We start from the raw sequence: 10,866 nt of genomic DNA on the forward strand, positions 1-10,866 counted from the left end.
GAGAAAGAGAAAGAGTGAGACCTCGAGAGATAGAGATCAAGAGACAGAGAGAGACCGAGAGAGAGAGAGAGAGAGAGAGAGAGAGAGAGAGAGAGAGAGAGCGAGACAGAGAGTGAGAGAGTGAGAGGGGGGGCGAGAGAAACCGTGACAGAGAGGTAGACAGAGACCGAGAGAGAGACTGAGAGTCGAAAAGACACCAGCCAAAAAAACACAGATAGGGTGTAAGAGTGAGATGGGGGAGGGGTGGCTGGCTACAAAGATTTTCCACTGTGCTGAAACAGAACACACAAGAGCAGTAGAAGTCATATGCTAGGAACACCAGTGACTCATGATACCATGCGGACAGCAGCAGGTGATGGCTTAGCCGTACACAGAACTGGAACTTATTCATTCAGAAAAGGGAGGACTACAAGAGGGAGAGAATCCGGAGTTTGAAGGGGATCTAAGCCACTACAGGATACTGGAGGTGTCTGGGGACAGTGGCTGATGGGGGTCAAAAGGATGAATTGTAATCCAAACGAGTATGTTTCCCAAGAAACCAGATGCTGTGCTCGCTGTCCGGCAGGTGTGTCTAACGTATATGTGTAAAATGTATGTGTGTGTGCGTGTTTGTGCGCGTGTGTGTGTGTGTGTGTGTGTGTGTGTGTGTGTGTGTGTGTGTGTGTGTGTGTGTGTGTGTGTGTGTGTGTGTGTGTGTGTGTGTGTGTGTGTGTGTGTGTGTGAGTTTTGTTGTTTGTTGTTTGTTTACTAATCTGCAACTTCTCATTGATTTGATAATGCTAGCCTGATTCCCTTTCACTACTCAGTCTGTGTCTTTCTTCCACTCCTTCTTAGGACAGTATGTCGGCAGAGAGTGTGACTCAACCAGGGTCACTGAGTGTTTAGACTGTGAAGCAGAGGTTTTCACAGACAAGAAGAACGGCCTGTCTCAATGTTTATTATGTGCAAAATGCGACAACAGTAAGTGAAACCATTTTTACACACATATAAAGACACACAAGAAGACAAACACAGACTTCTGAGCAATCCTAGACGCAACCCGTTTCATCCATTCCCCCGAAAGATCAACTGCACTAATTCGTCTTTTAAGACATTCTAAGACATTATTATTTCCCATGTAGAGGGTTTTTTATTCTTTAAGTGAAAAATAGATTCCAGGACCAGGCGCTCAACCTTTATTCATTTATAATTATTAATGTATGATAAACCCTTTTTTTTCCAACTGTTTCCATCTGTGTTGTTGTAGAAAACCAGACGGTGGTGAAGGAATGCCAGGCCCATGAAAACCGGCAGTGTGGCTGCAACACGGGCTTCTATTGCCACGATGCCAGTTGTGAACAATGTGTACAGATCACCTCCTGTCCCCCAGGCCAAGGGGTCAGGGTTCAAGGTGAGCGCTGACCGTCTGTGGTGGCTGTGTGGGTACACACACACTAAATGGGAACGTTGAACGTTAATGATGGACACAGGATAGAAGGACAGTGCACTACACGACCCGGCCCGGGTCGTGTAGTGGATGGGTTCAATCCCAATGTCCACAGCCCACCTGCATGAAGGCAATCCTAGAGCAGGATGCATAGCCCCGTGAAAGACATGTGTCTGAATTCATTGTAGGTTGGTTTGGATAGGGTGCTAAAGTATTTTTAACAAATAGTAGAGTTACAGAAATAACGAGACGCACTGTTATACTTCCAGCCACGGTGACAAATGATACAATCTGTGGTCCCTGTGACAGTGGGATGTTCAGCAATGTGTCAGACCGCACTTCACCTTGTAAAGCACACACCAGGTGAGCTTGATTTGGTTCTTTATTAGCTAGGCTATCATTTAATTTATTCATTTAAAGCATTCATCCGAGTTAAAATTGCAATAAATTGAAACACTAATTGTAATGAAATGTTTTGATGAATTTAAAGCAGGGCTTTGGGATTGTAGGGAGGGTTCAGTCAAACTACCAAGTAAAAGTTGCCAAAGTAAAGGCGCAAAAGTGATATGCATACAATTATTAATGGAGGGGATTCCATGGATGCATTGGCTCGAGGATGGCCTTTTTTTTTTTTTTTTTTTAATGGAGCAGCAATAGAAAAGTTGAACAGTGCAGTTTTCAGTTGATGGGCTGTCTAGTTACTCTGTATTGTGTTGCAGTTGTGAAGAACCAGGGAGACCGCTGGAAATGCCTGGAACCGATATTGCTGATGCTATCTGTGGTCCCTTCAAATCTGGTAGGGTTTGACTGATTATAACATTATGTTGGGACTTGGGAATACTGTATGGCAAATTACTGTACAACCTTTGAGGTAAAAATATTGCAATCCTCAAGTTATTGACAATTGATTATTAGAATTACAACACTAGACATTAACAAATGATGTTTAATATCGATGTACAACTCACTCCATGGTTCATATGCTGAGCCTGTCAGACTTCCTCCTCCATTGTGTTATTTCCTACACTACCCAAAACACTTTCATCTTCTTTTTTATGGAGCAGTTGGGATGCATCCCCAATAATCCATATATAAGAAATAAATAGGCTTTAAAAAATGCCTATGGTCTTGAGGATTGCCCTTCCTGAAGGATTCCATTTTGAGTGAAATTCAAAAGGATTGGATCCTGGTTAAGGCTGACAGTAGCGTGTACTGTAAATCTGAATTTGTACCCAAGGTTTTCACTGCCATTGGTTTTTGGAATTATAGGATCCATTTGTTAAGGAAATTACATTTGCAGGCATTGACACTCAAGTAAACAAGTCGTCATCTGTATGGGAATATGACCTGTCCCCTCCTCGTGCCTCCTGCTGTCTCTTCCAGGGTGTTCCTGGGAGTTACCAGCAGGCCTGTGGTCTGGGCTGGCCTTGAACACTCTCCTCCTGTTTCTTGGACTGATCTTTTGGCGGACAAGACGCAGATCACGTAAAACAGGTAGGAGCTGTGTGTGAGCGAGGTGCATGCACTCTGCGTGTCCTACATGTTGGCTTACTCAACATCAAAATGCAAATGCCTTTGAAGTTCAACGCGTGGTTTTCCCCAACTCTTTCCTGTGCAAGTTACAGCAAAGCCACTTAAGACTGGTGCTGTTGAGCCACATTTATATACACATTTATATATATATATATATATATATATATATATATATATATATATATATATTTATTTGTTTATATATATGTGGGTCAACAAATATGCACCAGTCTTTCTTTTTTAAATAAGATATTTTAAAAAGAAGACGGCAGGCTAGTCTAATATCCCAGATTATCTGAGAGAATATACCAGACTACAGAATGGGACAGAACTTTCCACTTGACTGTGTGTATGACCCAGACAGGGTGCGTGTCCTACATGTTGGCTTACTGATCAACATCAAAATGACAGTTGCAAATGCCTTTGAAATTCAACGCGTGGATTTCCCCAACTCTTTCCTGTGCAAGTTACAGCAAAGCCACTTAAGACTGGTGCTGTTGACCCACATTTATGCACACATTTATATATATATATATATATATATTTATTTATTTATTTGTTTATATATATGTGGGTCAACAAATATGCACCAGTCTTTCTTTTTTAAATAAGATATTTTAAAAAGAAGACGGCAGGCTAGTCTAATATCCCAGATTATCTGAGAGAATATACCAGACTACAGAATGGGACAGAACTTTCCACTTGACTGTGTGTATGACCCAGACAGGGTCGTTCAGCAAGTGAATAGTTTTTCAGTAGAGGCTGTGTGGCCAAGACACTAATTCACTTTTGAACCCAATGTGTAGACCAAACATAGAATAAAATAGAAATGAAAATATTTTGTTTTGAGATAAAGCATTTGTATTCACATGCACCACCATATAATGGGAGGACACACAGTCAGACATGATAATAGACAAGATCAGATGACGATTCAGTGAGGAAGAAACCTGCATATTCTTAAACCTTTGGTAGAAGCCCAGAAGGCTCAGTGAGAAGCTGTCAGGGGGCGGGGGGGGAAACCACATCCCCCTCCACTGCCAGTAAATCGCAACACGTCACATGTGTGTGGGAAATGACTCTTGTTTTGCTGTGTGTTGAACTTTTGACTGTTTCTTTTCTTTACAACTCCGGGCCTAACTGGTTAGGTATTGGGTTGGTATAAGTAGTATTCTGTACACTGAGATGTAGACTCACTCAGACTGTATGGAGGTTACTCTGTTGGTGTAGTGACTAGCTGGTTAAACTCCCAAACGAAAGTTACTGGGTTCGATCCCTTGATTTCTAACTCCTACCTGCGTCTTAATGTCGTGCATTTGAATTTGCGTGTATGCTTAATTACTAAATAGTTCTCAAAAGTGGACGAATGGTGAATTGATAAAAAAAATTATTATACCAGGATAATATTTACAAAAGGCCCTTATTCCTCCTATCATATCCTAACATTTCAGATGACGGTGTACAAATAATAAACTATTTTCCAAACGTGTAAATTGATGAAAAACAATTTTGATCCTTTGTGGTATGGCCCTGTCTGGTGCGTTTTAGTATTCTCTGCGAACCGAATCGGATCTCGGATCTGACGCCACGCCCACACTTCAAGCGTTTTATTATTTCGCTCGGTCGTTGGAGGAAAACATGGACGCCACCCGGAAAGCTGTTGTCGCGGTAGCATTGGCAGAGTACCAGGCACTCCAAAATAGGTAGGCTGTATAGGCCATAGGCAGAGATACGGACGCAGTAAGGTATTGCAGTAATACGAGTGATTGAAATTGACATTTAAAGGGACACTGTGTAATATTTCATTTATAAGTAATTTATTACATCAAATCAACATATTCATTCATAAATAAGTCCTCATTGGTGTAAAATTATCGCTGCCAAAAATCTCACTTATCCTCCTGAGCGAAGAATAATTAATATGTAGTTACATAGGACGGGTAAGCTTCATGGAGGCTTCCATGTTCTTCCGGTCTATGAACTGCAGAGAGGGACAAAAGGCACTACGTGGTACAGGAAATGCAAACGCGTTTTCTTGCTCGAAGAGTAATCACTCATACATCATTAGCTTACACTAATGATTCAATGCAGTTTGAAATTTGTTTGAAATAACGAACCTAATTATCACTCGAATGACTCAATGAGGTAGTATTGGATGTCATGACACAGCTTCTTGGCACATACTGCCCACCGTAGTTTTTGAACAAGCGAGCACTATTAGTTTGAATGCAATATACAATTGTACCACTAGATGGGAGTAATTTTTACACATTGTCCCTTTAAACCACCAAAGCGGTCCAAGCACAATGAAAACAGTTCATGCTTCAAGTCACATGGGCGCAGCCATCTTGAATTCTGTCTCGGAATTTTGCTCTTGACTTGACTATGGCCTATAGCCTACTTATATTGGATCGCCTGGTCCTCTGCCAATGCTACCGCGACAACAGCTTTCCGGGTGGCGTCCATGTTTTCCTCCAACGACCGAGCGAAATAATAAAACGCTTGAAGTGTGGGCGTGGCATCAGATCCGAGATCCGAGTCGGTTCGCAGAGAATACTCGAACGCACGTACAACCGAGATGGCGAGTTCGCCGTCCGAGGAAAAGGGGCGTGTTCGTGCGTGTCGCTAGGCAACGTCCTCGGACCTCCGAGACGGATGGATAATAAAACGATAATAACATTTGTCTTGGCTTTAGCGGAAATGGCAAAGTGGCCATGTTTGTAGTCTTTATCTTATCTACAAAATCATAAAACCTATGGTGTTGACCATTATGTGAAAGAAGAAACCATTTATAACTGTTGTTAGCTTGACACATCATCAGAAATGGCATAGACTAAATCAATTTACCTCAAAATCCTAAGGTGAAGGTCCTTGTGTTTACCTGGTGTGTCCATTGTCAGTGTTCTCCAGTGTTCCTGCTGATCCAGGGGTGTCAGGAGGCCGACCGGGAGTCCACCTCCCACCGCATGCCCCGTCCCCGCATATGGACATCCACTGCCAGGAGAGCTGCGACTGCCCCTCACACATCACAGGTGACCCACTCTGCCACGGAGGCCTACAACAATTCCACACACTCACACACACCACAGGAGCTGCTGCCGTCCTCAACACCAATAGATGGAGGTCGGGTGTATAAAAGCCAATTTTATTGAAACAAAAGGTCTAAACTAGGTCATCATCTTTACAGTTATTACCGTTAAAATAAATGCCCTCATTCAGTTGTCACTTAATGTGGTCGTTACAGCAGCGCTGATGGAGAATATCCACACATCATCATGCTTATGTTCCATTACAATACATCAATTGTGGAGCACTAGGGCATTAGAATGAAAATGTGGTAGGCTATTGAATTTCAATTTTTCTTTCTTTCCTATAGTGGACTTTAAGTGCTGCAGCCCTGACCGCGTGGTTGAAAATGGCCTGCACAAAACGCAACCGGAATGGACCAGCTTTCCTAATCCCTTCAATCATGAAGACCAACACGGGAACGGGAGGCCGGATCAGCTGCTAGGAGCCTCGCTCGGCCTCCACTCCGAGCCTCAGGAGGACGAGTGGTGCGGGACGTAGCCAGCAGCAGTCCGCATGCACTCACTCCATAGACTCGGTACACATCTTTAATAGGTCCATGGTACACATGGGGCAGTTGATGAACACGGACTGAGGCTGAGGAATCTCTTCCCAGCACTGGGACAAATCGAAATTTCTTGAGAAAATGTTGCAAGAATGGAATTTCCGTAGACGGCGGGTGTTCGTTAAATATTTCTACCATGGCAAAGAGCATGTCCCTCTGCTGCCCTCTAAAGGACGGCCATCGAAATGACAAATCAATGAGGGCCTTGAAACGGCGACGCATGAAAGCTTGCTAATGATTCCTTCTATCATCCATTATCATAGCTCTCAAATTTTGAACTGAGTTCAGAGTGAGATTTGGGGGGGGGGGGGCGGGATATTAACATGTGACTGCATACAATGTGTCCAGACATGGTGACTAATGTATGATAGTAAGCATAATTGGCCCTTAACACTAATATTCAGAAACAACACTGCCTCAACAGGCTATTGGCCTAAGCAACACCAGTAGAGGCATATAATTTTCCCTGAAATTTTAAACATTGCAAACGTGCAAAAACATACATTTATATTTATGTGGCATTCAGTCCAGTGCTTAAAATATATCTGTCGCATTCAGTAGGCCAATGCTGTGGTAAAGTGTGTAAAGTATGAACAAGTGTTTCTTTCTGTTCAATAGATAGAACTTCATCAATCCCCTATAGGAGAAATTTGTTAATGTTTGTCCCTATGAAACAATAATGGTAAAAAAAAGAAATACAAAACATGACGGTAACTCTAAAGTCAAACCGTCCAATCTGAAGGCTCTACTTAACCACTCCCCCTACTCACTTCCACCAATGCAAAGTGAACAGAACTGAGTAGGGGAGGTTGTAGCCTCACCGGTTTGTGAGGCTACAGAGAAACGCAACGCAAATTCAATGTGAACATGCTTGAGGCTTTGTAATGAAATCCAGTACGATTTTGAAATTCCTCCCGGACACTTTTTTTTTTTAAATGTCTCAAAAAGAGGGCTTTTCCGGGCAAAAGAGGACGTCTGGTGTTACCCTACGTACGGGGAACCCATTTGATTCCTACCTGTTAAATAGCGGCGCAAATTGGTGGGCGCTATGCTGGTAATTTTTATGCGTGAGAAAGGCGTGTGAGCGTGTGCATGGGTTGAATTGCGTGTGTCTCACGCCGAATAAATTGCGTGAGACTTGGGAGCCCTGCATTATTGTTGATGCAAATCGTAGGGGGCTACTTAGTTTGAAGATATCTTGGAATATTTGCATTAGCACACAATGGTTCTCCCTGCTATGTTATTTATTATATACACCATACTGGTATAAAGATACTGCATATAATGGTAAGCATTACAATGATCAGCTATTCAAACGAAAATGACGCATTCAATATAAAATGTTTAGAAAATGTATTATGGTTGACGCTTTTTCATGTTAGGAATCCTAAACTAACAATAAGAATAACAAGCAGATTCACATAAACAATTTATTAAAAAAATCATGCAGTATGACAACACTATCATATCAATTTTTCAAATGCATTATCTTTCAATTCAAAGCCACTGAACAAATACTGTTTATCCTTCCACTTTTTGATTTGTGATCGGAGAAAATCACAGGGTCTAGTTGTTTTGTTTGGTAAAGTATTAAATAGTTTGACCGTTTTATTAGATGTATTTGAATAAACAATTCAATACTGGCCAAATATGTGCAAAAAAACTAATTTACTCTCTGTAGAAATGCTCCCACATGTCATTCCTACCGTTAAATATGTTTTCAGAAAAAACATATTGGACTAATCTTCAACAAAAAGACGCACAACTGTCGCTATAAATGCAAACTCATTTAAATGATTTGATTTAATCTATCAAATTATTTTTTTCAAACGTCTATTAAAAATTAAAAGCCACTCCTTCAGTATACCGAGTACCAAGCAAATTCTGTCTTAAGACTAAAAAATAAATGTAAAGCGGTAATGTAAATGCGTGTTTGGAAAGCTCCCCCACTGAGTTTGATGGTTTAGTCTGCCTTCTTGAAAACTTGCTTGGCAGTGACACCCTCACATCTCATCTCCTGCAGAGAGGGAGGGGGGGGAAATGGAGGGTTAGCACACACACAGACACACAAACATTGAAAGCGACGTTTTCAACACAAGGGATGAAATGCATTGTTATGCAAATTAGGCTGAAGAAACCCCCCACACAGCCTCTTCCTCTCCCTCTCCCTCCCCACATGTGCCTGTAGCCTTTCCCCATCCCAGACCCTTTGAAGGGCCGCCGTGGATCTTTCTCCGGGTTGAACCCAAGTTCAACTCGCCCATTGTTCCCCCCCATCCCCACAAGTATTTAATAATACATCCTGGATAGAGCTACTTAGTCCACAGACGCGATTGTGTGAGACACTAATGAGCGGTGACAGGCAGTACCAAACCACGGGAGGGGGGACAGGGAATTAGAGGCCTTGTTGAAGTCAGGACAGAATAGACTGCAGTCTTCTCCCGTTGTTACGTGACTTAAAATTAATTTGTGAAAAGGAATAAAGGATCCCACCCCCTGCCCCTTTTCCCCTGCATACCTTGGTTGTTGTTTTAGAATCGTTGGCCAAATGCCGATAGAGAAAGATGTAGACATTTTGTCTCTCCCCCCCCCCCCCCCCCCCCCACAGTGAAGCACATCACAGAATAGCGCTCTCAATATCTATGCCATCTTTTCTGCATGTTCTGCATGTTTGGTGGTTGTATCATGTGCTCCCATCTTTCATTCCCCTCCCCCTATCTCTCGCCATGTCCTTCTACCAGTAGACTCCCCCATCTCCGCCCGCCTCCCCCGTCGACCACCTCCTGCCAGGATCCTGATTGAGCATCCTGTGTAAGCATCCTCACCAAATGCAGCAGATTTCCCTCCAGCCAGTGAGTCCAGCCGCGTCCCTCTTTCTCCCCTCGCTGGACACACAACAGCTTGTCTCCTTCCCAGTCCACAGTAGTCTGAGGAAAGATGCAACCACATTTAAATAAAAACACCAGAAAGAGAGTCTTTTCACATGGAGATCAGCAAGGAAAGTACTCTCTTATTGTAGAAGTGCACACAGACACACTTTGTGTTGCAACCCAAATGGCTTTGAGCACAATTCAATTTGTGTGTGTGTGTGTGTGTGTGTGTGTGTGTGTGTGTGTGTGTGTGTGTGTGTGTGTGTGTGTGTGTGTGTGTGTGTGTGTGTGTGTGTGTGACATTCCAATAAGTCTTGTTTTCCCCCTCTTTAAGTACTAATGAGATGCAGTAAGCAAACGTCCTTTTGCAGAATAGCTCTGTGCCAACTATTATGTTACAACACAGATGAAGCAGCAACTACAGCTGGTTGAGAGAAAAAAATACCTATGTACACACACAGACAATCCATGAGACAAACGCAACCCACCTGGCAGACCCGTCCATCCACGGGTCCGAGGTCTTCTGTGAACTCCTTGCCCAGAGAGAAATCCATGTCAAAATTCTTAAACGTGGTCATGGTGCGGATCCTCATACCCCCCGTGGCTGGGTCGTGCTCAACCTGTTTAGTGGGCTTCAGTAAGCACACTATTTTCCTCAGCGCAAAATTGATATCTGAATGAGAAAGAAAATAATGTATACATTGGTCACCAACGCCAATGCAGCCCGGCAACGATGTGTGCAGAAACCTACTAACAAGTCCGGGATCACGGAAAACTGTAAACATAAAAACAGAGAATTGCACACCAACCTAAATTAAAACACAATAGGTTGTCTAAGAATTGCGTCGAAGCGATAACCAAATGCATATCTGCAGAACACAATCCCATGGGAGTGATGTGATTTGCCGGAGGCCAAGTATCAATTACAGGCGCCAGGAATGCAAGTAATACTAATAAAGAAAAAGTTGTGCGCAGGCGAGACGCATGTTAACAATCTTGACCCTTACCCAAAGTTGCGAGGTAGGCATCCATGTTGTCCTGAGAAACCATATGAAAGGTCCCAGAGTAGTTGGGTTTAGCCATTGTTTTGTTTCGTCAAAGAGAATCCTATTGCAGTCGCAGTTACAGTAGGGCGATTTTCTCTCTCCCTCTCTGGTTGGATTTTTATTCCTTATTTTTTTTCCTTACAGGTGAACGCCCACATTTGATATAAAGTCCCCTTCTGCAGCTATCTAAACACGCCTGAAAAGTGTTCCACTGTCTTGTCTCTAAAATGTTGCAGACTAAACTATCTGTGCGGAAATTACAAAGAAATCTCGACTGATTCAACCCTTTTCTGAGAATAGTAACAGTAGGACATGTGCAGCTTGAAGACCAATCCAAGTCTGCCTCTAACTGAAAGTCCC

The 10,866-nt window shown here is 42.8% G+C and overlaps 2 protein-coding genes across 2 annotated transcripts; one reads left to right on the forward strand and one right to left on the reverse strand.

Annotated features, from left to right (window-relative positions):
• Window positions 1-190: 190 nt before the first annotated feature.
• LOC130391973 (tumor necrosis factor receptor superfamily member 5) lies at window positions 191-6,892 on the forward strand. The gene is made up of 8 exons (XM_056602352.1): window positions 191-565; window positions 835-960; window positions 1,247-1,390; window positions 1,696-1,789; window positions 2,146-2,222; window positions 2,810-2,920; window positions 5,860-5,991; window positions 6,336-6,892. The coding sequence occupies exons 1-8, from the start codon at window positions 487-489 to the stop codon at window positions 6,524-6,526; spliced, it is 954 nt and encodes a 317-aa protein (XP_056458327.1). The 5' UTR covers window positions 191-486; the 3' UTR covers window positions 6,527-6,892.
• Window positions 6,893-7,986: 1,094 nt separating this feature from the next.
• Window positions 7,987-10,862, reverse strand: rbp5 (retinol binding protein 1a, cellular). Its single transcript, XM_056602367.1, has 4 exons — window positions 10,468-10,862; window positions 9,949-10,133; window positions 9,416-9,517; window positions 7,987-8,607 (listed from the first exon to the last, which is right to left on the reverse strand). Exons 1-4 carry the CDS (start codon window positions 10,541-10,543, stop codon window positions 8,554-8,556), a joined length of 417 nt encoding a protein of 138 aa, XP_056458342.1. The 5' UTR covers window positions 10,544-10,862; the 3' UTR covers window positions 7,987-8,553.
• Between the last annotated feature and the right edge of the window lie 4 nt (window positions 10,863-10,866).

This window comes from Gadus chalcogrammus, chromosome 11, assembly GCF_026213295.1.
Source record: "Gadus chalcogrammus isolate NIFS_2021 chromosome 11, NIFS_Gcha_1.0, whole genome shotgun sequence".
NCBI classification, from domain to species: Eukaryota; Metazoa; Chordata; class Actinopteri; order Gadiformes; family Gadidae; genus Gadus; species Gadus chalcogrammus.

Coding starts and splice junctions, on each gene's coding strand:
- LOC130391973 (XM_056602352.1), top strand. CDS start 487: ATGGGGGTCAAAAGGATGAATTGTAATCCAAACGAGTATGTTTCCCAA. Junction 1,790..2,145: donor CCTTGTAAAGCACACACCAG/GTGAGCTTGATT, acceptor ATTGTGTTGCAG/TTGTGAAGAACCAGGGAGAC. Junction 2,921..5,859: donor ACGCAGATCACGTAAAACAG/GTAGGAGCTGTG, acceptor GTCCATTGTCAG/TGTTCTCCAGTGTTCCTGCT.
- rbp5 (XM_056602367.1), bottom strand. CDS start 10,543: ATGGCTAAACCCAACTACTCTGGGACCTTTCATATGGTTTCTCAGGAC. Junction 9,518..9,948: donor TGGATGGACGGGTCTGCCAG/GTGGGTTGCGTT, acceptor ATCTTTCCTCAG/ACTACTGTGGACTGGGAAGG. Junction 8,608..9,415: donor AGGGAAATCTGCTGCATTTG/GTGAGGATGCTT, acceptor CCCTCTCTGCAG/GAGATGAGATGTGAGGGTGT.